Here is a 27,992-nt window from a genome sequence, read left to right as displayed (position 1 = left end):
TTTTTAAATTAAGGCAGCCAGTAAAGATCTTGTTTTTGATCTGGACTGCAGTTCTTTTTTTAATGAGGCCAACCGACTATACAATTAACCACATTTTAAGTAAGATAAACTTTTAGGTTTGATAACAAACTGTATCTTATATTTACTAGTTTTTTAAAATTGAGTTCTTATCTAGCATGATATTTATAACTTATACCAACTTTTAAACGTCATTTTTGTGATAAAACTGATTTAAGCTTTCAAATGCTTTATCACTACTTGATAGTCAAAGATATACTTGTAATTTATGATAAAGGCTTCAAGTAGGTAGAATATGAAATTTAATTTATAGAATGAACGCTCAATATCTCTACTATACCATATAAAAACTTCTTTAATACAACCAAAGCTTCAAATTTAAAGTTTTTTCGTGTTAACTCAGGTTTGAATTTTATTTTGTCTTTCAATATAAGTAAGTTTATATTACTTTAAATATTTATATAAAGTTTTACTAAATTTAAAACAACAGTCTTACGTACTGTCAATATAATAATTTTATTTGATTGAAAGCACTTTTCATAAAATAGTTCGACTAAACATTATAAAACAATAATACAGTAATCCTACTATTATCCAAAATCGGCTATGCATGTTGTGGTAAAATATTTACTTTTGTTCGGAATCACTAAAAAACAGACATAAACACTGAGATGCAATAAAATAATAAGTAAATAGCAAATAATAAACAATTAATTTAGAAATAATCTTGATTCTGATTTCTGCGTCTTTTTGAGTTTTTTAAGTATTGTTTTTTATTTTACATTTGATCTTTTTAACAAGAAAGTTTGTTTTTTGTCATAAGACCCTCATACTCATCAGTGCTAACATCCAAGCATCACAGGTCTCGCTTTTAGACGTCTTTAAAATTTTTGGACAGTCACATTTGCATTTTTGAAAGATAAATCGCTATACAACAGAGACTTTAGGGTTTGCTTGTTGCTAATCCAAAGAATTTTAAAGATACAGAAGCATCGTAGGTAAAAAGTGTTAATTTTATTATCCTTCAATATTGCTCGATTACGTTAAAGTTTTGATACAGTATAGTAGAATAATGTAGAAACAAACAGATAAACGTAAAACTTTATGCAAACAATCACTTTTTGGTAATACTTAACTCTTACCGTCATTCGAACAAAAGTACCAGGCCTTTATATGGCATTTGTAGTACAATAAGGTCTAGTTGATAACATTAGAACGGGCATGTATCCATAATACTTTATGCTACAATTAAGTTAGAAATAGAAATTTTCCTATGAAATAACTCTAGTAGGCATTGACTGTTTGAATTTATTCTTTCAAAAATGTCCTAGACAGAGAGCTTAAGACTCATAGTCAAACCTAATCCTTGCAAAATTACAAGCTGGCCATGTTTGGGTAATTTTCTCACCATGAAATGAAACTTTTCACAGAAAGTATCTTTTAATTGCTCTACAGAATATAGCGTAAACACCAAAGATTCTTTTTTATCTTGATGTGTAATAAAGTGAAAGTTAGCACCACATCCGGTTTGAACAAATTATAAAAGTGTATTCTATACAGCAAGTTCTACACTAGACTCCTTCCTACGTTTATGAACGAATCTACTATAATAAAAAGGTTTTAACGGTTTTTAACTGAGTATTTTTTTTAAGAGCTGAAATACTGATCTTGATAAGAAAAAAATAATTGTTCATAATGTATATTTTTCTTCTATTACTTAGTTTTTAGTGTTCATACCAATATTAATGCTATGCACATTGCAAGATAAAAAAATTTGTTGTTCATAAAAGAAATTTTCTTACACCATTCATGTTTTCAGTGTCTATAAAAATAGTAACGTTTTTTTATAGTGGGTGTTATCGTTTTAATTAGTTTTAATCAATAATTTTTAGCTTAAATGTTGTTATCACTGCTATTCCGTTCATCTAAAAGCCGTCACTTAACCAGAAGCATTCAACAAGGTAGTGGAAGTTACACAGCTGGTGCAAATTCACCTCAATTTATAAAGGACTGAAAGTAAGCTCAGGAGCTGTTTAATTAATTTAAAAGAGTGTAAAGATTTATTAAATATTAAATTTTTTTAAACGTAGAGCTAGATAAGCAAATGTTCTCTTATTTTAATTGTTTTCATACCAAATTTTATAATTAGTCATAAAGAGTAAAGCAATTGTTTTAGAAAATATAATGAAATCATTCAAGCACAAATTGTTACTTGTCATACAATAAAGCTAACTCTATTTAGAATAAAATGGTCTTTGGAGTATAATTTCTTTCTTAAGTTCAATAATATAAAAACGTACCTATTATTTTTATTTTTTAATTCAATTTAATAGTTTAACTATAAATAATGCACTTAATAGGATGTTATATTTTTAAAATCGGTTTTATTTCAATTGAGTTTTGAAGTTATAATACAAACAATTTTATGACTAGTTTTAGTATGTTAGCTAACTTTTCTTATAATGTCAATTATCACTTTATGTTAATATATTAATATACAATTGTATTTAACAATTCATTAATCCAAAAGCAGTTACAGGTAGCGCGTTAGGAGAAAACTAAACGTTTAAAATTTTCTCCTATCTAGGAAAGCACTTAACTAATGCTTTGCTTTTTTTTTTTTTTTTGGTTTTAACATTGATGTAAACTGTTAGTTTTTTTTCATGTTGGTTTGATTTTTCAAAACCAAAAGATTATTTCTTCTTTTATTTGAAAATTATCTATGTTATTGAAATAAAATGTTTACTTATGGGTTTTACTTTTATCGTTTTTTAAATATTTAGCTGTACAACTTATTAATTATTTTATGTATAGACAAAATACTTACTTACAGATATAAAAATATTCAAGTCTACAGAGACAGTATGATTTAAGTTCAGTATAGTTATACAAAATCACTATAAGTTTTAAGGTTGGACTAACATTTAAGTTGAGTATTTTAATAGACTTTAAAAACTTAAAATAACAAAAAGCAAATCTTACTTTTGTTTTTACTCTAGTTGTGTCAAAATTAGTTTCAGTGTTTTTTTTTTTTTCTTTTATTTTCAGCATGTGTTTTCATACTTAAATAGCCAAAAGTTACGGTTAAACGAAAATACGAACAGTGAATTTTTCTATTTAAACTGCTTTTACTTAAAATATGAAACACCGTTGTTCGCGCTAAATATGAGAGATTCTAGAAAACTCTACTATAATTTACACTATAAAGTTTTTCACCACTCGAAAATTAACTCAAGCGGTAAAACTAAGTTTATTTGCATTTACAGTTAGGTTAGGTGCCAATTTTATAAAAAGTTAAATAAACTGTTTTTATAGCTGACCCTTTAGTCAGGTAATATTTTTGTTTATTTTAAATAAATATTTTATTTGCTTTATTTCAATAAACCTTCTAATTTTTTTATAATGAGCTGCTTTAAATTGAATTGTATAACTTGTTAGAACTTTGTCAGAAAAGAAAGCTTGATTAAAGGATTGGTACTACTTTAAAACTAAATTCTCAGACTAGATAAATGTATTTATGTTTAAAAGGCTATTTTTTATAAGCTGTTATAAACTATTATCTGGATTTTAATTTGATTTCTATTTAACTTTCTTTATTATGTTATAAATAATTGTTAATGAAGTTTGCATAGTTTATGAAGATTTTCAAAAATTATATTTATTTTCAATTTACATGACTTGTAATTTTTTTTATTTTTACTAAAAACACTTTACGACATCAAAAAACATAACCGAATAAAGTTCTAAAGTTCAAATACCTAAACTACGTGCTAGTATAATATGGGCTTTTAATGTAAATTTCAATTATGAAATTTAATTAACTTTAAGCTGCCCTGCTACATCAAGTAAAGAAAACATCAGCAAAATTTAGACTCAAATTGTGGAATTACTGTGAGACGAGCTCAAACTGTGGTCTGATGATCGGTAAGAATCAAACTTTTATGTAAGCTATTGCTAAATCGAGTCATACATTTATGTTTAATCTTAATAAATTAAAAAACTTCCTAAATAAAAAAATACTATTTTGTACATTTTGCAGTTAATAGAAACTATTTGGTTAAATACAGGGTTGCCACTTTACTTTAAAACCTGGAAAAAACCTTGAAAAACCTGGAATTTGACAATTTAGGCAAAAAAAACTGGAAAAATCTGGAATATGAGAAATTTTGAAAAAAACTTGGAATTTTAACAATTTTCACATGTTTAGTTGTAAAATTTCAATTTGATTCAAAAACTCTATCATACAAATAAAAAGATTTTGTCATCATCAAATTTCTTTTTATCAAAGTATATATTTATAGTAGCTTTACAGTATTTTTTCAATGCTTTTATACTATTTAACACAGTATTTTACCTTTAATTTAATTCAAAACTATAAGTAGACCCAAACACGTGTATTTTTAAAAACCTAGAAGAAACTTGGGAAACATGGAAATATTTTTGAAAAAACGAGTGGCAACCCTATAAATATTTACTTAACAGTATATCTCTTTTTTTTAAACTTAATTTAATGTTATTAAAAACTTTAATTGATTCTACTCAGTTATCAAATAACTTTTTATCTAGGTTCGTGTATAAATATATACTAAAGTTTGTTTTATAAATTCTATACATAAAGTTAAAAAGGTAAAACTGTCTATTTTCAAAACAAATATATACTAGCATGTTCTTTAAAATTTGAGATATGATCTTTACTTATAGTTTTTTTATAAAGTAAACTTTTTATTACCCAAATATATTTCTATATAGACTTATGAACCGAAGTATTTTTTAGTGAACTTTTTAAGTTTTAAACTGCTTAAGTAAGACATTTTGAAAATTTAAGTCCTGAGTTCAAAAAGTAATAATTTATACCGACTTCTTGTGGCTTTTCAAAACTAGTAGAGTATTGACAATTGTAAAACTTGTAGTCTGCACCATTTTAAACTTTGGTATATTAATGTTTTAAACTCTCATGTATATACTTTTTTTTGGTAGAATCAAGCCTCGACCCCTTATATACTTGCTAAAAACTGTTTATAAGTATAAAAAAGGTAAATAGGGTCTAGCTAGAATTAAGTTTTTTGTTTTTGTCATACCAGCTTAGATTTTACATCATTAAATTTATTGATTCTAGTTAGTTTGTATTAAATTAATGTATTATTTTTTTTTATAATTTTGTTTCTATAAAAATTTCACTCTAAAAGTTTCAACTAAACTAACTTCAAATTTTATTCATTGTATTAAAATTCATTTACTGATATCTACCTACTAAATTTTTTATTAAAGAACAACTACCGTTTTTTTTTTCATGTTAGACTAACCCATAGACAAAGTTATAAAAATAAAAAAAGTGTATTAACGTATATTTCTATTTTACAAAGAAATTTACTATTGAAGTTTTTCAATATCTTAATATAACCAATTAATTTTATAAGTTTTACACTATAATATAAAAACAACTACTAGAAGTGAAATACCCCTTACAAGGTTAAACATAATGGTTTTTACCATTTCAACTAGTTAATAGTAGAACAGTACTGTTTTAAAGTTTTACTTAGTCCAGTTTTGAAAAATATAATAGTTAAAAAATAAAACAACAAAAGCTATTAATTCTAAATTTTCTGAAGTTTTGAAGTTATTAACTATTTATTTTTAGTCCTGGATATGATATTAGGTTGTATCCGTGGTGTAATCAAAATATTTTTTTGTACACCATGTCCTTTGCAAAATTTTTGAGAGTTTTTTGTCATTTAGTAGAAAAATAAACAGTTTGAACTTTAGGTTTTATAATTATTTGACTTGAACAGAAATGAAACTATCTTAATTTTTGGCAAATATTTTGTGTTTTTTTTTTAAAGCACACACTATATTCATCAAAAAAAAATCAAATAGTAGTAAATACCAAGTTAAATTTAAAACTAAATTTTTTTAATTGAAAGTGAATAATAACTAACTAGATACTATTAATGTTTGAAACATTTCTACCAGTACAGATGTTTACTTCAATAAACAAGTCTTTATGTATAATATAACTCAGTTAAATACTTAATCTGTTTACTTGTTTTTTTTATTTACATGATACTAAATAATTTTTTACCATATAACTTACTACTAAAAAGAATTGTTCTTGAACACTATGTTTCAAAATTAAAAATCATTTTCTATATAATGATAGGTTTTTAAACAAATACTTATAAAATACTTAGTTTAAAATTAATGTGTTTATTTCAACTCATGTTAGTATTGTTTATAAACAGCATAACAACATTTAATGTTACCTAAACTATTATGGTCAGTATATCGAAAGTTTCAGTATGGAACATTTGTTTATATTTTTAAACAAATTAACTTTCAACACACAACAAAAAGAGATGATAGAAATAAATAAAACATAATATTATAGAAAACTCTTTGTGCACTTAACATTTTTTTAATCACTACCACTGTAGTCATTTTAAGTTATAAATTTCAACTATACAGTCTTAAATGAGATTATAAATTCAATTTGCAAGCTTGCTAAAATAATTCTTAGCCAAAACGTTTTAACTGTTTCTATGAATATGTTTAAAAAATAAAACGAAATACTATTAATATTTTAAGTGTTGCGATATAGTTTTTTAACTTTATTAAGACCAACTAAAGCAATTTGGTTCTTAAATTAAGCTCTGAACACTTTTATCATTAGTTTTGGTTTGTTTTGAGCAACTAACTAATGTGGTATAAATTATATTCAGTGATCGCTTTAAAGACATCATTAAAATTACTTAAAATTACAATGATTAAAGCACTTTGTAAAATAATGACATTTTTAAATAAAGTTTTCAAGCTTAATCGTTGGTACTTTGAATTTATAAAAGTTCAAGATATCTGCTAACTTTCTTTAATATTTCAGTATTAAAAACCTCACCAAAATGGAGTAGATCCACTGATCGGAGTGAAACAAATAATAAGAAATAAGGAAACTTCGCTATAACCTACATTTAGCTACAGAATCCGATCATAAATCAATGGTATGTTGTTTTGAACAATAAGTATATAAATATGATATATATATATATAAATGTTTAACTGTATATTTTAAAGGCTTGTTTTTTCGTAAAAATATTGTCTATAAGATCTATTTTTATTTTATTCTTATTCTTTTTATTTAAGATAAAGTTTGAACTTTCATATGCTTTAATAATCTGTACAGATTTTATAAACTGATTGATTGCAATAAACAGATACTGTTGGCAACAAAGAACAGAGTTTAATTTAAAATAGTAGTTATAACCTTTGTAATTTTTTGAAATGAATATAACATTTGCATTTAAGTTATAAAACACGTTTTTCAAGTTTAAAGCTATGTAAAGTTACTGAATTTTTTGTTGCTAATAGAGTGTTTGTTATTTGTAAAAATAAAGTTTACTGTTCTTAGTTTTTCCTACTTAGATAAAGTATTTAAACTTAAAAAATAAATAAAAAAGCTTTCAGCGAACGGTCAAAAGTACTTTTTGCTATTGCACCAAACTGAAACAAAAAACTTTTCGAGATTAAAGTACGTTTTCATATATTATGTTATTGTTTAACCATTTATATTCGTTTTGCTATCTTTAACTGTAATATAAGTCATTTTCTACGACGGTCGTTAAAGTAGTCATTAAATTACCTTTTTAAAGTAAAAGAAGTTATTTTTAATTTGTTGATACTTTAATTTTTCATATTTCTAGCGGTTCTTAATATTACGGTTGACTGCAATATGGTAGTTTTATTCGTATTCTGCATTAAAAATAAATTTGCACTACGTCACAAAATTAAGTTTACGAACTTGAAATCATCAAATGTTATCAAACTTCTACATAGTTCTAGATTAATTAAACAAACCTCTAGCTTATAACTTGCATGAAAAGTATAAAAGTCAAAAAAAAGTCTACAGAATATATTCAACCTGCCAGTTATTTTTAAATTGCTAAAAGTGCTAAAGCAGTGTTAGTTTTCACAGTATAGTAGTATAGTAAAAAAAATACACAAGTAATAGTTTAAACAAAGAAAATTGTTCGTTTAAAACAACGTTTGAGCTTAATTAAAAAGCATACATTTAAAAAATTACTAGCTTACTACAAGTTATAAAGTCTTAGTAGATTATTAAAATGTACTAATAATGATTTAACAACGAGCGTTAACTTAGCTCGATTAGCATTTTTTGCAATTTAAAAAAAATCTTCAAACCTAAGATCTAATATTTTCCTTATCTTTAAAACTAACTAAAATCTTTTTTATTCTAGGGATGCCCTTTTGCCTCTAACTTGGGAAAAAAACATTGACTTTTTGAGTGGGGTCCCTTAGAAAAAAAGAGTTTTTTTGGACATTTTTACTGCAACCGAAGTTTTATTCAGAAAATATTATTATTATTATTATTATTATTATTATTATTATTATTATTACTATTATTATTATTTTTTTTTAATATTCTTAATTTGCAGTGTTTTCAAGGGCCAATGATTAATTTTCAAAATTTTAATACTTTATAACATAAAGAATATGCCGGATTGTAAATTTCAAAGACCCTCAATTTTTAAATGTCACTGAAGCAAAAAAAAAAAAATGTTGAACATTTTTTTAATACACTTAATTATGACTATTTTAAGTTGTTGCACCTTTTTTTTTATTTAAGCTGTTTTAATGTAAACCATGACCCATGCACGTTTTACTAAAATTATCATTGTTTGAACATGAAGTCTCTCATAAAATAAAAATGAGGGATTTCATCTACAAATAAATAAAAAAAAGCGTGGACCATTTAAAATAATATATTAAAAAAGTAAGAATACTTTATTGATAATATATTTATAGCTTTAACCATCAAATAAGCTTAAGTTTTGATGCAAATTATTTCGTTTTCTTACAGATATTTATTTCTTTTTGACACGAACAACACAATTAAAAAATTTTTATTTTTAAATTGATTTTAAAGTTTTGTAAAAAAAATTTCTTAAATTTTGCTTTATATTTCTGTTCTGCGAATTTTTCAAGTTTTTTGTCTTCATAAAAACATATTATCTTTAGTTATTTTTAATTTGTTTTTCCCTTTAAACGTTTATTTAATATATTAGTAAAACGTAGACTACTAGTTTTTAAATAATTTATAATTATATTTTTCACCTTTAAATATTTAAGTCAGAATTGAAGCTAAAAATATTTCTTTTATTTTTTGCATCACTTTAATGCGTTATGACGTCATAACTGATTCATACTGTGAACATACATTTAGTTTGTTTACTTCTGTCTAAAACAGAACTACAGAAAATTATTTATTGAACTCAGCTTTATTCATTTGTTACATGCAAAATGGTTATTAAATTATATACAATTGATTAAACAATATTTTATCTGTTTTCAGGTAAAAAATTACATTCGGGCTGCAGATTAGTGCTTTGCGGGCTGCATTTGGCTCATGGTCCGCAGTTGACCGACCCATGCAATAGTGAGTTTATAATAACAAATTAACTAAAGATAAAAAATGATATTTTTGTTAAAGTTATCAAAATATAGTTTATAATGTACAACGATAATAGAAACTTTACAAATAAACTTTACCTCATAAAATCTGCCAATTGAAAGTATTTGATTAATAAAGTAGTTAGAAATACAATTCTTAACATCTTAATTTCCAAAGATATTTCAGTTTTAAGTTTTAGCTAAATTTTTATTATTAAATTATACTTAGTTTTGACAAATATCTTTTTTTTAACTAGTTTTTTTTACGCAAATAAAGTTTTTACTAAGAAAAAAAAGGTGTTTTTGTTTTTCACTGAGCTTTGATTTTTGTATTTTTTAGAGTTTGACGACTTATTACATTGAATTTTATAGTTATTTAAAAAAAATTAAATATAGTACATTTTAAATTTTTCCATTTTAAATGTAGTTTTACTTGAAAATTTAATGTGCATTTTTTATTGGTTTACCACGTTTTAGTTACTAAAGTTACTATTCTACCAATAAAAGTGTCAATTTAATAGTTTTCATATTGAGTTCAAACATCAAATGCAGTTCATTTATATTGACGTATTTTTAAGTATAGTTTAAGTAATATTACTAAACATAACACTTTGAATGTCTGTAAAAACTAAAAACTCATTACTTTTTCGTTTGAAATATTACAAATTATAAAGTAAATTGCATTAAAACCAAATAGCTTATTTAAATATGTTTAATTATTAAGAACATTTGCTTAAATGTTTTTTTTTGTAAATTACGAGTAGTTCAGCTCAAATTTTATAAATTTTACAAAAACTTTTGTATTCAGGAGCATGTCTGAATTCCTACAAACGAACAAATGAAAATTACAAGCTTTCCTGTGGAACCGTTTGCAGTTTATGCAAATAGTAAGTACTTTGAAATATATTAATCTAAACATGTGTAACAAGTTGCATTTGAACTTTTTTACAAATTAAACAAAAAAAATCAAAATTAATCATTGAGCTATATATCAGTTGCCTGGTATTTTTTATATTGTAAGCACCATGATTTTTAATTTGAAAAAATTAAGTAGCTGCAAAATAGTTCTATAGATTCTATTTTACTGCTTAAAAATTAGATTGTTCTTCTTGTGCTGTTTATGTTATTTGTATAAAATTTAATTCTATAAGTAATATAGATTTTATTAAAGTTAAAATTTTGTAGTACTAACAAAATACATTTATGGAATATTTTTGTATTTCTTGCATTACTGATATTTATTTAGTGTTACATCTATTAAGTATTTATTAAAACTTAGATTTTAAATTATGCTGAATTAAAGACAACCTTTATATTGAATGTATGGAGTTGTCTTTACAAAATTTGCCTTTTTACTATGCACTGCACAATTTATTTATTTCTGCTATTTATTAAAGTACGTCTTGGTTTCTTTCATTTTTATATTAGGTTTATTAAAAAAATATTTATACAGCTATTTTGAAATCAATCACATAGCTTTGTTATAAAAACTCTTTTTTTTATGGCTCTCAAATTGTATATTAAAAATATATACTTTCCATAAACACGCAGCTGTTGGTGCTTTGAGTTAAAAATTACTATTTAAAAATCGATAAATTACTGCAAAAACTGACGTCACAAAAAAGAAAAATTAAACAATTTATTGAAATATTTGTTTTTTAATTATAAAATAAAAAATATGAAAATATTATTTTATTAGTACTTTTTAACTATGTAGTACATAAAATATATAATTTAACGTAAAAATCCAAATAATTAAATACAATAACAGAATAGGATTGATAAAAATATATCTTTATTTTAAATTATATTTGTTAACAAACATTTGATTGTTTTCTCATGTCGTTTACAAACTATTAAAGTAGTTTGATCAGTTAAATAATAAAGTTTTCAATTAAATAGTATTTTTTTCAATTGACCCAACACTTGATTATTCTTATACTTTAAGACTCTGACTTAATGAATGTACGCTTGATGAATCATTTTGGCTTTTACTTAGCAATTAGGTTGCTCCAAAATATTTCACAGTCAACATTTTTAGTTGCATTGATTAGTCCTTGCAACACTGATGCTTCTGAGTGCAATTTCGTCCATAAAAGTAGAAGTTCTGCTACACCTTTACAAGAAAATTGTAAACATTGATTATGTAAAATTATAAAATTAAGTATTATAAATGTAGACATTGGAAAATTATTTCAATTCTAGTTGTACTTCTTATGATTAGTTTATAAATATTCTAACTATGTAAAAATATTTACTATTATATATCTTATATGTATATTTATAAATGGTTATGTAACTAATTTTCATAATTTAACTTTTATTTTTGAGACAGACATTGTACTCAGAAGCATTAAGTTCTGGTCATTAAGTTAATATTTGCAGTATTTATGTTGATTAAGGTATATTTGTAAAATTATTTCAAGCTACAATTATTAAATTTAATTAAGATATGTTAACAAAATCAAACTCCTTAAATGTATTTATATAAATGTGAGCTTGGCCTGTAAATAATAATAATAACCAAAAATGAATAGTTTTGTTAAGTCTGATTTATGGACCCAAACCTATTTAGAAAGTCCTTATGTTAACATTTAATTATTAATAAAGTCCTAAATAAAGCTTCATTTTAATCCTTATTATTTACATAGTAGGGTTTCCTTTCACTCCAGATACTTCGTTTAACTCTGAATATTAAGGTTTTTTCAGTCTGGTTGACTCTGGATAGTTTTTTAGGATAGTTTTAAGATTTTCAAAAGGTTTGACATTTAATTTGATTTTGTTCCAATATTTTGTTTTAATTTTTTTGAATAACTTGATTTTTTAGTGATTTTGAAAGTGAAAAAAAACTTTTTAAATATGTGAAAAAACCTAGGATAGTTTTTTTGATTGAAGGTACTAACCCTGTTCACTTAAACAAATTGTTTATTTGTAGCTACAAAACTACTTTAATTTAATGTGATTTATGATAAATGACCTTAGGCTTGTGTTATAAATATAGTGTATGTAGTAGCTACATTGTTAAACTAATATTTATTCTAGTAATTTTGTTTTAAATGTATTAGTCTATTTGAAAGTTATTAAATGCAAATGATTCAATTTTCTGTAAGGTGTAGCAAAATTAAGAATCTCTTTGCTAAATAACATTGTACTTACTAGGCAATATATACTATTCAGTCAATAAAATATGCTGTATCTCCTATATTTGAGTAGGAAATGTAAACCAATTTTCTGTTTTAAAATTCTGGTCTTTACCAAAGTAACAATGTCAAAACACAAGCAAATATTGGATAATGTGTTTTAAAATGTATTGTGGTTAATAAAGAAAAATCTTATTAAATTTAATCTATAAGTTGAGATTTAGACCAATGTCTCAATGGCTGGGCTGACTATGTAGAGTTTTTCATTATTTTTGTGTTATTAACTTATAATGATTTAGAATTTGTGGAAGTCTTGCTCAATAAATGAACATCTAAAGTTAATACTGGGGTAGTCTAATTTATGTATGAAATGTTTAAATGTTTATTTTCTAAATGTTCTTTGGTCTAAAATTTACAAAACCACTAAGTTAAATGTTCTTACTTAAATACTTCCGCATTATCTCTAGTTTTTATATGTAATTAACATATAGTCAAAAAATAACTAGTGTCTGTTTCATCAACACAATATTGTTCAAAAATATTTTGCAACTATTATTTAAGTTTGTCCAAGTATAAACTATTTAGTACTTTTTAAATTTAAATAAAGTGTGTTTTTGTAGTAGTAAAATCACTTGAAAATTTCCATTGCAAAAAACAGTTAGATATTTGTATTACTTTTTACCAAATTATATTTTTAAATAAGTTATAAATCCCTAAATCAGTTTACAAAATCACTTAACAAATATATATTATACTATATTGTTTTGAAAAAAGTATTGCTATTACAAGTTGGCCACACACTCAGGATAACTCAAAGCAGTTTGAAAATATTTAGATTACTCAAGCCAGTGCTTTAAATAGTAGATTTTTTTAAAATTTCAGGCTAGTTTTGTATTTCTAGCTCTTGAATAAGATTAAGTAGTTCTAGTTTCAACATTTTGATTTTATAACCAATTTTCTTTATATACTTAAATTATACTGGTTTTTTGAAGTTTATTGATTTTTATTTAAGATATAAATATGGTGCTCAGCATAGTATTTAGACTCATAAGAGTAGCTACCCTCTAATTTACAAGGTTTTTGGTTTTTTTATAATAATATCAAATGGACTATTTTAAATTTTATATAATTGTTGGTGAAAGTTCCAGAATGATTAAGCCTACCATAAGTCCTGGCATAGAACAGCATAGAATTTCTTAGAAAACCTAGTGGTCAAAAGTTAATTCTAGAATATTCATGTTTCAATTAATTTATTAGTTCAACAAAAACTTCAACACCCACAGTCAACACAAATTTTAAATAGTTAATCTACTCTCCCTAGTTATAGCATGTATAGATATTGTTACTTGATATGAGTAAATGAATACACACAATTTTCAAAGTATCAAAGGAATTAAAATAATAAAAAATAATATTTGAGTATTGTTTTTACAATATATATATTAAATGTGTAAATAGTTGAAGAAACATTTTAATAATTAATAAGCTACATTTTCGAAAATCATGCATAAACAATCTGTTCAAATGAAAAAATTAAACAAAATTTAACAGTTAAGAAATGATGGTAATTTAATATAAACTAACAAATTATAATTTTACAGTTTTTTTTTTAAATCCACATCTACAACAAATTGAAATGGCACTCAAAAGGATTAGGAAAGTTAGTTTGCAAATAAATAATGAATTAAAAGTTAAACCCTTGTTATGTTGTAATTGACATTTATCCATATTAATAAAATATTAATCATACAATAATTTTAGAATGAATTCGTTTTCAAATAGTTTATTTATTAAGGAACTGTTAACTCAAGTTGAACTAAAAATTCTCTGTTTAAGTCCAGACCTATTTTAATAGTTCAGAAATAAAAAATACACTATGAACAGTTATAAGAAATAAATCACAAATTTATAATATTTTTAATAATAGGAGTTAGCTGACTTGAACAAGGACCCACCAGCACAGTGTTCCGCGGGACCAGTTGATTCTGATTGTAAGTTAATAAACTAAAAATTATAAAACTTGAATAATTTTTATAATTTTTGACTTGTTGATTCTTGTTGTGAGTTATATATTTGTTTAAAAAACTGAGTTCAACATGCATTTGAAATACTGACCTCTACACTCGGATTTTAAGTTTTTTTATTGTCAATTTTTCATACTAATAACTAAAACTCCTATGTTATTATGAAATTGTGACTCAAATTGTGACCAATTTTATTATACAAATAATTTTTTGTCAATTAGATATAAATGTTTTAAAATAGTGCTACCATAAAAGTTAACCAATAAAAATTGAATTAGGACCCTGTAAACTCAGATTGGTTGTTTCTATGATATAGAGTTTATTGTTAAATAGAGTTCATTGTAAAAAAAATTTAAACTACATTTCATAATGACTTGAAATTAAGGTTTAAAGGATGTTTGTGAAATATAATTTGTTAAATACAACTAATACAAATTAAAAATGCATGTTGACCTTTCTAGTAAATTTTTTTTCTTTAAGCTTAAAAACTTCAAACACTTTATACAGGCATATACAGTTTTTTATATCCACTAAAGTGAATGATGCAGTCAAATTATTTCAATATAGTCATTAGAAGCATATATAACAAATTCTTTCAGTTTGTTTTCATAAAAATACTTAAAAATTGTTAAAGTACTTGTATCTGTTGGTAGTTTTAAGTTAAAAAGGTTGTGTTTTCTCCAGTGAATTACTTGGTGCGATTGGAATTAATAACTTTAAATATGTTGGGAACATTTTATTTTAAACAATGAACTCTTTTGTTTAAAAAAATATTTTTTAATGTTAGTTAAAGTTTGATTTTAAATTTTAAAATACTTGAATAGGTTGGTATAGTTATAGATGTACCTTGCTTACAGTTATTATTAATAAAAAAAAATTTTTGGATTTAAAATTTTTTTATCAAGTAAATATCAGTGTTTTGCTATCTGTTGGTGCATAAAAATTAAAAATTAATAGTCAAAATTGCTGCCAAAGAAAAGTTTTTCAACACAAGTGTAACAAAGTGAAATTGTTCCACAATTTGCTACATACTAAAATTAATCTAGCTTCTCAGAAAACAATTATGATTTAACCATAATAGGCTGTTTGGGTGTGTGAATTTTTAACTGGAGTAAAATTTGTTGAAAAGTTTGTTATAGTATTACCCATTCTTAAAAAAAATCAGGGAGGGATGCACTTAGTTTCAGGAAACAAAATTTTATTTTTTTTAAAGATGATTCTATGATTTTTACCAACATATTGCTTATTAAAAAAATAATAATTTATGGGAAATTTGACTTAAAACTAAAAATAAAAGTTAATGCTACTCTTAAACTTATTTAACTAAAATTAAAATATATTTTAACAAGTTTTAAAGTATTTTCAAAGTTAAAAAACCATTTAACAATTTGAAAATAGGCCATAGATGTACAGGAAAGTAGAGTTAATAAACAAACTCAAAATATTGAACTAGTTCAAGTACAATTACCCATTAGAATAGACTAGTAAATAAATCTATTCTAATATAATAGAATTTAGTTGCTTAGTGTCAAAGTTTTTATTGTACATATTTAAATGTTAACATTTATTTAAATAAATAAATTTTTCAGTGTTCCATTGGCAGGCGACAATCATGGGGCCTGTGAGTTTATATTTATTTATTTAGTTTTATATTAATTTAAATTTTTACGTTTATTTAATTTTATATTTGTTTAATTTTATTAAGTAAGTCTATATAAAAAGAAGTAATAGTGTCTATTTTAGTAAAATGATAAGTTAGTAAAATAAATAAACTTGTTTTGTTAATCAGTAATCTGTAAAATAATTAATTTGTAAAATAAAGCAGGTATTAATCATATAAAGTTATATTTATAAAATAAAGTTATAGTATTTTTGTACAAAAATGTAGTAGTAATTTTTAATAATTGAGACATCTTTCTATGATAAACCAAATAGTAATTCTAAATTAGGGTGAATAAAATAAATTAATAAGTAAAATGGTTTTGTTATTTTATTATAAGGTTTATTAATCACTTACTTTTTTAGTAACCTTTGAGAAAGATGATCTGTTTAAAATAAGTTTTAATGTTTATATAAACAAAACTGCATACTGTGAAAAGTTGTTAGTTTTTTTCTTGAAAAATATTATATGCAGCTCATAAACCATTAAGTAAGGCTTTTATTTAGTTGTTAGTATAGTAGATAACTTCATGACTATGTTAAATAAATCAAACTTGGCCTGCCAGCTGAAAGATATAAGATGGATATTTAAAAAAAATAAAGGTTTTGATTATTTATGCTGGTTTGGTTTAACCATTTTGGTTTTTGTTTTTTAATTAAATTGACAAATTTCTATCAAAAAAAAATAAACTGTAAGATAGTTTTGAGTCAATTAAGTTTTGGGTTAATTTAAAATCATAAATTAAACGCTATTTAATATATGAAATATTAAGGAGGGTTGTTTAAATATTTTTTTTATATTTATAAACCCAAACTAGCTGAATGAAAAATGTTAACTTACATGGTAAAGTAAACACTGATCAACTCCGATTGAACAAACAATGTTACTATTTTGTAGTGCTTGCATTCAATGTTTGTTTTTAAAAAATGGGAACTTAATGCACATTTTACATTAGTTTTTAGGGAAACTGAGTACGAAATAAAAGTTTAAATTACAGTTAAGAGAAAATACTGAGTTGGTAAACCTTAAACACCCCTTGAAAAGTATAAGCATCAAACATTTTGTTATGCAATTTTTTTATACAAGATAGCTGCAAATAGATAATAAAACCAATCTTAACTTAAGTTCCACTTTCACTTAAAATTTAAAGGAGTTTTATAAAGCTGTAAATAAAAAATTTTAGTTTTTATTAATTGATTAAAAAACTACCTTCAATAATCTAGCTTTTAGTATGAACTTAAAAGGGTTGCCAAAAACCGTGGAAACCTGGAAAAACCTAGAATTTGACAATTTAGGCTAAAAGACCTGGAATTTTAAACAGATTTTACAAGTAGAAATATATTGATTTGACACTAAAAATTTGCCATATATATAGACTTTTTTTTTGTCATCCTAAATTTTTTATTTATAAATACATTAGAAGTATGTTTTCAATCTTTTTATACTATTTAACACAGTTTTTTTACCTTCTGTTTTTTTTTTACTTGAACCACATTAGAACCCACCCATTTTACTATTTTAAGCATGGAAAATTTGCATGTTTTTATTCAGTTCCATGGTTTCTACAGTTTTATTGTTAACCAATTGAAAGGAAAACAATTTTTACTCAAGCTACATAAAAAAATGGATATAAACTTGTTTTTTATCTTGTGAAGTCAATAAAGAAATGAGTTGTATTTAATTTGCTGTAAATAAGTTTATAATTGTGGTGTTTACCTGATGATAATAAAAAAAAAAAAGCCTTTTTGAGAGCTAGAACCAAAGTTTATGAAATATGTTTAACTCAAATTTATTTCTTTTAAAAATCCATTTAAGTCTATGCAAGTACAGTTGTGAAAGTTTTTTTTTTCTGTTTGCCTTATTGCTATAAATTTTTGACTAAACTAATCTTATTATAGTATAAAAGTTCTTTCATTTTGTCATTGTTATGAGTAAAAATAAAATTAAAGTTTTGACTATTTTGTATCCTATCAAATGTGTGGTATTGATTGTTATGCATTGTCTTTCAACTTTAAAAATGTTTTTTTTTTTTTCATCTTATGATCTGTAAACTAAAGGTAATCATTTTAAAACCTTGTTTAACTTGGTCTTTTAAATGTTAGGTATAAATAATTAAACATAAAAATTAAAACTTTGTAGCACTAGAATTTGTTGCACAAGTTAGGCCAACCTTCAAACAAATTGGAATTAACTCAAATAAATATTTTGATAGTAAATCTGTTGAATCCATTTCCATTAGTTTAATGTGATATTTTTACTGTGGTTTTGTTCTTTTTTTTATTACAAAGCTTTTACTTAATGAGTTAATATCCTCAAAAAAGTTTTATCTTGTCTTTGAGATCATTGAATAGTATTATATGGTATTATATACTTAAATAGTATATGGGATTTACAACCAAACTCTTTATTTACTAGCAATATGGCAATAATCATAAAAGTTTGACTAAAATCAAAATAACTTAAATTAAGTTTAATACTTAAATTTAATGGTAAGTGAGGGTTTAATCTGGTAGTGTTCTTCTTAATAAGCCAACTATCAATTCAAGACTATATTTATAAAATTAAGCTAATATTTTATATTTCTTGATGTTTTTTTAATTGTAAATGTTTCATACTATTTAATATTAATTTTATACTGATTTTTAATATTTAATTTACTTGTATAATTATCTACAATTTAGGAGATTAAGTCATTTGACTACTTTTATTTTCTATTGCTGATCAAAAGTTAATATAATAAATAAAATAAATAAGTTTCTTAGTTACAGGGTGGCCACTAAACCTGTAATCCTCGAAAAACCCGAAATTTTGAACAAAAGTCACCAAAAAACCTGGAAAAACCTAAAATTTTGCATAAATTTTACAAAAAAAACTGTATTTTTTAACAAATTTTACATATAAATAGTAAAGTTTGAATTTACTCAAAAAAAAAATCAAAAGAAATTTTTTTTGTTGTCATCAAATTTTTGATTTAAAATGACACATTTAAGCAGCTTTACAGTATTTTTAAATGTTGTTATACTATATAACACCGTTTTTTACATTTAAGTTAATTTAAAACAAAAAATGACCCATATACGTGTACTTTAAAAAACCTGGAAAAATTTCAATAACCTGGAAAAATTTCAAAAACGTGAAAAATTTCAAAAGCCTGGAAAAATTTCGAAAGCCTGGAAAAATTTCGAAAGCCTGGAAAAATTTCGAAAGCCTGGAAAAATTTCGAAAGCCTGGAAAAATTTCGAAAGCCTGGAAAAATTTCGAAAGCCTGGAAAAATTTCGAAAGCCTGGAAAAATTTCAAAAGCCTGGAAAAATTTCGAAAGCCTGGAAAAATTTCGAAAGCCTGGAAAAATTTCGAAAGCCTGAAAAAATTTGGAAAACCTGGAAAAATTTGGAAAACCTGGAAAAATTTGGAAAACCTGGAAAAATTTGGAAAACCTGGAAAAATTTGGAAAACCTGGAAAAATTTGGAAAACCTGGAAAAATTTGGAAAACCTGAAAAAACTTCAAAAACCTGGAAAAATTTCAAAAACCTGGAAAAATTTCAAAAACCTGGAAAATTTTCAAAAACCTGGAAAAATTTCAAAAACCTGGAAAAATTTGGAAAATCTGGAAAAATTTGGAAAACCTGAAAAAATTTGGAAAACCTGGAAAAATTTGGAAAACCTGGAAAAATTTGGAAAACCTGGAAAAATTTGGAAAACCTGGAAAAATTTGGAAAACCTGAAAAAATTTGGAAAACCTGAAAAAATTTGGAAAACCTGAAAAAATTTGGAAAACCTGAAAAAACTTCAAAAACCTGGAAAAATTTCAAAAACCTGGAAAATTTTCAAAAACCTGGAAAATTTTCAAAAACCTGGAAATTGTTTTTAAAATTTGGAGGAAACTTGCTAAAAACCAGTAGGCCACCTTTTAAACTGACATATCTGATAATTTTTTAAAATAATTTTATCTTCAGGATGAGTCACCATACCAGAGTGGGGTCTTTTTTCTCTCCATCCATTTCCCCACTGATTACCCCTTCAAGCCACCAAAGGTAATTTATTATTGTATTAGTATTGTTTATTTTAATTATTAATATTTAATAGTTTTGTCTGAGTTAAGTGGTTTTAAGTTCCCCAACTAACTACCTTTCAAGCCCCTAAAATAATTATATGCTTGAATTAAGATTCAAATGTACAAAATTTATGATATTAAAATTAATTGCATCTACTACAACCATCAAAGGTAATTAGTTTTGTTTGCATAATAATTAATATTTGTAACTCCGGTTCTATTTCAAACAATTGCAGTGCTCTAATTGAAATTAGTTAATGTTTTAATGTTGGTTGATTATTTAAACAATGAATGTTATGCATAAAAACAAGAATGGTTTGTTGTCTTTTTAATAATATTAAAATCAGTTTTTACCAACTAGTACAATTAAAAAAAAATAATTAATAGTAAAAATTCTTAGTTCAAACTTTTCATTGTAAACAATGTCATGTTTCATATTAGTATTATTTGCCCCACAGTTTTGAAATGGAAATACAAAAATCATGGAACTTTTAAGTAAAGTAAAGAGAATTATTTGTTGTAAGTATTTCATGATAGTTTGAAACTTATTCTTAAAAAAATTTCTTGTCTCCATATTTGAGATATTTGTCCAATAAGTTATAGTTTTTTATTTATTTATATATAGACGTTGTATGAAGTACTATTGTAGTATATGTATTATTTTACAATTTCTTAAAATTATTTATTTATTTGTTGGTTTTTTGAATATCAAGTTTTAACATTTTGCTTGATAAATACAAGCTTTATGTCTTATAAAATAAACCCAATACAATAAAAAAATATTCATCTAGGGCAGGGTTTCCCAAGCTCAGTTTCATTAACTTTCCAAAAACCCTGATGTTTGCAAATTTTGGAAACCTTGATCTTGAATTTAGTAAAATAGACATTAACTTAACCCCTTAAATATTTATTATATTTAAATATTAAAAAAATCTGGAGGCAGTCATTAGTTTATACAAAATAAAAGCTAAAAGTTCAAGAAATTTTACAATATGAACCACATAAAATCAAGAAGTGACTCCATGAAACATTTTTTATACAAATTAAAATTCTGCACAATAAATTTTTGTGAAAATTTCCAAATGTATAAAAAAAAAGCCGACAACTCGAAGGTTGCATTTACTGATGTTTCAAGTAGTTAAACACTAGTTAATTGGATAGCTTTAAAATTTATTTAGGTTTACTATCAAATTTACTATTATTTTTCAAATCTTTAAATCTAAAAACAGATGGTTTATGTAATAGTTAAAAATTCAAGATGTTTATAATATTCAAGGTCAAATAATCCCATTATTTATTTAAACTAACTCTTCTTTATCTAATCTTCTGTCAATCAGTTTAACTAATCCTTTTTATTTTTCATGACTTGGGCATTTTAATTTTAAAAACTCGATTCAACAACATCTCTCCAAATCATAAATTGTTATGATAAATACACAAATTTGTTGAACTGTATAGAATTAAATTACACCTTGGTTAATCACTTCAAAAACAAATAGAAAGTTAATATAAACTAATTATTTAAGTAACTGCCTGACATTATTTATCCTAACATAGTAATAATATAGAAACTCATTAAGTACTTCCATGCTTATTGAAAAATTAGTTTAACCAAACATTTTCAGTCTGATTAATTCCAGTTTTACGTAAATGAATAATGAAACATACAAAAAATTCAAAAAAATCAGACTATTAATTACCTACAGAAGTATCAGCTATTTATTAATAAACAACTTAAATAAAATATTAAAATTAAATTTCACGCACAGCCGCATGGTGAAATAATCTTTTGAGATCTCTTAATTTAATCGTTATCTATCAAATACATTCAAAAAGTAGATATGTATTAGTTCGCTTATTGATATTACATTTGAAATTTATAAAAACATAATAATTTGTGCACATCTAAAAATTAATAATTTCAACAGATATCCTTCTCAACAAGGATCTATCACCCAAACATCAACTCAAATGGTTCGATTTGCTTGGACATTTTGAGATCACAGTGGTCACCGGCTCTTACAGTTTCTAAAGGTAATTTAATTTTAAAGTACATGAAAAATTATTAAGTACTTAAATACATAATGGTCACTAGTGCTTATACGTTTTAAAAATAATTGATAGATGTGTACATATTTATTGAACTATATTTACTTATCAATATTAGTGTATACAGAGCACTTATAGATTCTAAAGATAATTATTACTTATTATTGTAATAAAATTTTTTCAAAGTGTTTAAATATAAGTTAATCATGTATATACATATATTTAGTGGTCACGGTTTTTGGAGGTGATTAATAAAGCTGCAAAGTGATTGATTTTATATAAGTGTATTGCATATGCTAATAAAATGCTACTGTTTTTCTAAAAAAGTTGCTCCAATATTTTGTTAAAGAGGATAGTTTACTAGCGTCGATTGAATAGGTGATAAAGTTAAGTTTTAACTTGAAACAATGTTATCATTAAATTGACTGTTCAAAAATAGACCTAATTCACAGAAATGTTCAATATTATTAAAACTAGCAATTACAAATGAGTTGACAATTACCAACAAGTTCATTTCGTTTGTATAAAGCTAGAATTGGATCACATTTTTAAATCTTATTAGCTGTATTTTATTTCGAATTTGTTATTTTCTCAGTGCTAAAACTTTCCAGTTAATGACTAAGTCATCATTACTAATTTTTAGTCTCAAGTATACTGAAATAATAGTTTTGGTAGTGTTTGCTGTTATAAAGGAACATTTATGCCCTGTGTACATACAACTCTTGGTAAAGATGCTATCTATTTTACAATTGCTTGTATAAGAAAAAAAAACATTAAAAGCATACTGAATACTCAGTTTTTAAAGATTTTTATGTAGCAAGCAAAAAATTAATTAATTTTAAAATGTATTTTACTAACTGAGAAGTAAGTAGGTTTTATAAAAAACTATACCCAGTTAATATTTTTTTTTACTGAATATTTGACAGATTTTGTAACTCTTAGTTCCTTTTTAAATACTGCATAAACAACTGAAAAATAATAATGTATTATTACATGATAGAGTAATAAAAATAAACTCAAAAGCTGCCCGAAAAATAAAATATAATTGACCTGATGAAAAAACTGCTAGATATTTATGCTATTAAGTTTATAATTGCTAAATAGGTTTTGGAAGCTGTGATATATGTATCTAAGTAAGTAAAATTAGATAAGTAACATAAAAAAAAAAGTAATTAAAAAAAAAAGTAATTAAAAAGTAATACCAAGTATTTTTTATCTTGGTTTGTTTTAGTTTTATGACATTATGGAATAAAAATTATAATTTAAGTTATAAAAAGTAGTTCGGAAGTAATAAAGTTAAGTAAAAATTATTAATTGAAAAAGTTAGATCATTTATTAAACTAAAGTTGATTTATGTTTGAATAAATATTTTAGGAAAAAATGTCAGAAAGTTTTTACAGTTAACTTAACAATTACAAATTTGAATATTAAGAAGAAATAAGTATGGTACAAAGTCTAATAACTAAATTGATATGTTTATTAACTTGAGAAGCTTATTAAATTCAAACTTCTTAATATTAATTTCTATTGTATATGTTTTTCTATAATAAATATAAAGTTGAAGTGTGTTTTTGCTGAGAATTAAATGTTTTGTGAATTGATCCTTGAAGAAAATAATTAATTGAAGTCCACAATCGATATTAATGGTTGAAATGTCATTCTTTTGTTCAATTTAGCAATGTTATTTAGTCTCCAAAAATATGAGTTTAGTTTCTAAAAGTTGAATAATAAAAACTAAAATATTAATCTGAATGTTACCATGTTACCATCAAACAAAACAAAAAGTTTAACTTGAATAAGTTTTAAAGTTTAAAAACCTTGAATAAGCTGTTTATTTTAAATGAAATGAAACAAATTTTCACTTTTGGAGAGACAGTTTAAATCAACTAAAAGTAGTGTTAAAGTTGAAGACAAAAATAAAAAGTTAAATAAATCGATCGGTTTTCTTGATTAAACAGAAACTCTTGATAAACAATTTGTAAATATTTTACGCAATGTTATGACATACAAGATAAGGAAGTATAAGTGAATTCTTTTGAAAATTTTTATAAATATTTAGTTTAGTTCCTTATAATAATATAAGCTCAACAATTACTCGACAAATAATAAAAGTTCCCCAATTTTTATAATTTTTAATAGATGTACGCAATTACTAAAGAAGTAAAATAAATATTAATTCTGTCATGGGTTTAAACGTTGCATAACAAAAATGTTTTAAAGTTTTTAATTTAAAAGCTGAAAAGGTTTTAATTATTTATCAACTTGAAACAGTAGCCAAGGGAAATATTAAGTTACAGGTTATTGTTTTTGCAAATAACTTAAAAAGTGTTATTAAATTTCAAATATCAATTTTTTTATTTTTTATTTATATATTCACTTAAAATGTTCTGGTAATCATAACCGTCCGAAAATGTAATTAGTTGTTCGTGTTAATGACAGAGCTAATATGATATATTATCTATCTAATAAATTGAAGGTATTGTTCTGGTAATTTTAAATTTGAAAAAAGGGAAACTGAGACGTTAGTTTATATTTTATAAATTTAAAACAAAACTAAATTAGTATATTTATTCAACTTGAAAGTTTAAAAAGTATATTTCATAAACAAACAACAAAATATTTAATTAGTGACGTTCATATATCTATATATATATTTATATATAAACCATTAATAAGTTAACAATAAAGTTTATTTATGGTTCATAAAATTTTAAATATTGTTAGTTTAGTTAAAATTTTTGTTGATATAGTTTTAATATTTTAATTTGGAAGTGGTATAGTATTTATTTATATTGATGTCATTAAGTATTGAATTAAAAATTTTAAATCAAAATAAATCAATGTTTTATTTATACTTCCTTTCCTGTGTCTTTTATAGCTTAGTAACATTGCAACTGTATTTATTTATATATACTGTGATGAATTAAAAATTTTGCATTAACTTGTAAGTTAAAATTAAAATATTTTTATCGACAAAGCATTACAAAGTATGTGGCTATAATAAATAATTTAAATTAAAAATAAATTAAGTATCAACCCATTGTTTTGTTTTTTAACATTTAATTAAAATGTTTTACAACTAGTTAAGCTCTCTGTCATTTAATAATTAAACTTGGTAGTTACTATATATTTATAGTTTATCCATTTATTTTTGTACAAAATTATTGTATTTTAACTTGTAAACATAAAAAATATTTTATCTTGACTGGTTTCTTTCATAAGTTAAATTTCATTAACTCAAATTAGTTAACTGTAAATAAAGTTCCCACATTCTACAACGTTAGGTGAATACCAAAAATAATTTACTGTCTTCACTTTTGTTGGTTTTATCATTTTTATAATGTAAGTAAAAGATAAAGTTTTTGATCCAAATACATTATAGCAGAGCTTTTATTCGTTTGCCAGCTCAAGCTTCCATGCTACTTTTCAATTAAAATATTTCAATTCAAATCTGGACAGTCCAAGTTCAGTATTGAATAGTTTTTTTTTGACATACAATATTGAGAATATATTTATATTAAGTAATGTTATTATAAATCTGTAAATAACCGTAGGCCTATTTTTCAAATATTTTCAGTAACCATAAAGCAGTTTTACTGTCAATCTTATCCCAACACTGAAACACTTATTTACATATTTCATACCTCATCTTTATACATACGATAAATACATACATAAAAGGGTATGAACAACTTCTAAATGTTTTTTTTTTCAGTGCTGCTTTCTATTTGCTCCCTGTTGAACGATCCGAATCCTGAGGATCCGCTGGTTCCTGAAATCGCCAAGATATTCAAGCAGGACCGGAGCAAATACGAGCAAATAGCTAAGGAGTGGACCGCAAAATATGCCATCAACAACAATTAAGTAGGTTCGTTATTTATATTTATTTATAATATATATTTTATATATATTATTTATATATATATTCCGATAAGCTTAGTTTATCAGAATCTCAGGTTTTAACGCCTTTTAACGTTACATCTTTATACATTTATATATATGTTTATTTATATTAAGGGCATAGGGGGGGGGTAAACACCCTTTTTTGGTTTTTGATCTTATTTTATAAAGTTTATACTAAGCTACAAGATGCTTTTTACAGATTAAAAAAATTCAAAATAATTTTTGAGATATAGCCGGTCAAAGTCAGAGGCAACAATAGGATCCTTATGGGAGGCGCAAACTAAAACAGCAAATAACTAGAAATCACTAAAAATCTATCTTCTCCTACGTTTTTTGAGATAACTACCTCAAATTTTCAGGAAATGTTCCTTGCAATATTTAGAAAATTCTGTCGGAACAGATTTTAAAAAAATTAAAAAATAAAAGTTTTATAACAAAAAAACAAAAAAAAAACTGTTTTTTTTGTTTATTTTTTAAATAAAGTTTTTATTTTTTAATTTTTTAAAAATTCCTTCCGACAGAATTTTCTAATTATATCAAGGAACATTTATATATATATATATATATGTAAAACAAATATGCCATCAACAACAATTAAGTAGGTTTGATATCTTTTATGTTAGTTGAATTAAATATCATAAAAATATTTCAAAATAAATAAATAGTCCTTATGTAAATATGCCAAATACGCCACTAACAATAATTAGTAAGATATATATATTTATTATAAAGATAAAATAATACAAAATAAATAAATATTAAATTAAAATAATAAAATCAATAATTAAAGTATTAACACTTAAAACACATGTTGCTCTACCTAATTTACTAAGTATAAATCAATTATTAAAAGTAAACATCTGAATAAATATTTAGTATTAACAGGTTCTCGGAAATTTTAATGATATTGAAAAAGATTATTAAAGATAATATATAGAAATGAAATATAAATAGTGTATGTTAAAGTATTAAATATATATATATCAAAAGATATAAATCATATAGTATATACATTAACAAATTTCTGTATACATTGCAGGTGAAGTTGCGGTCCATCTGTGAGGTTGATCTCGTCCAGCCGTGGTCCATTTTATAACGTGCTTGGACTTTTTTTATTATTTTTTGTTATGTATAAATATACTCTTTTTTCATTTTGAAAATAAATTGGTTTATGAATATTTGAAAAATCGTTTGTTGTCTATGTAGCTGGTAATAAAATTGGTACTTTTTAAGTTATGAAATTGGATGTTTTATAAGGAAAGTAGTATTGTAGAAAATATGGGAATATTTAGGTTGTATCTTGTTAAAACCGATAAATTGCTCATGATATTACATTCCGTGTTTTGAGTACATGTTCTTATAAAGATAATAATGCATGAAGATACTATTTTTATTAGTTCAGTTGATTTCAGCTTAAAATATTCTAATCCTTATGTAATATGATATCTAAATCTTGGTAATGCAAAGAATGTGTTGTCTTAAAACCAATAGAGATGTTGTATAGGAACAAGAATTTTTATTAGTTAAAATAATTAATTAATTTGGTGAATTGTATTGAAATCAGTTTTTAGGATCTTGAAATTCAATCGCTTTGAGAGACCAGTATTGCTTAATAAATAATAAGAAAAGTTTTCAATGAATAATCTGCCTTACAATAATCTTATGTTGATGAGAAAAAAAACATG

General features: G+C 23.9%; 1 protein-coding gene across 2 annotated transcripts; it reads left to right on the top strand.

The window, feature by feature from the left end:
• The first annotated feature begins 14,222 nt into the window (after positions 1-14,222).
• Positions 14,223-27,483, top strand: LOC145840933 (ubiquitin-conjugating enzyme E2 2-like). 2 transcript variants are annotated; one of them, XM_082948289.1, is made up of 7 exons: positions 14,223-14,277; positions 14,545-14,608; positions 16,231-16,262; positions 20,258-20,335; positions 22,284-22,389; positions 26,120-26,268; positions 27,347-27,483. In XM_082948289.1, the coding sequence occupies exons 1-6, from the start codon at positions 14,254-14,256 to the stop codon at positions 26,266-26,268; spliced, it is 453 nt and encodes a 150-aa protein (XP_082804415.1). In that variant the 5' UTR covers positions 14,223-14,253; the 3' UTR covers positions 27,347-27,483. The 2 variants fall into 2 exon arrangements, with proteins under 2 accessions (XP_082804415.1, XP_082804414.1); XM_082948288.1 differs by having other exon boundaries at positions 26,120-26,272.
• Positions 27,484-27,992: the final 509 nt, after the last annotated feature.

This window comes from Thalia democratica, chromosome 7 (assembly GCF_965202585.1).
Source record: "Thalia democratica chromosome 7, ktThaDemo2.hap1.1, whole genome shotgun sequence".
In the NCBI taxonomy this organism is placed as follows: domain Eukaryota; kingdom Metazoa; phylum Chordata; class Thaliacea; order Salpida; family Salpidae; genus Thalia; species Thalia democratica.
Note: the sequence above shows the minus strand (reverse complement) of the source record. Positions and strands in the feature narration are given on the sequence as shown.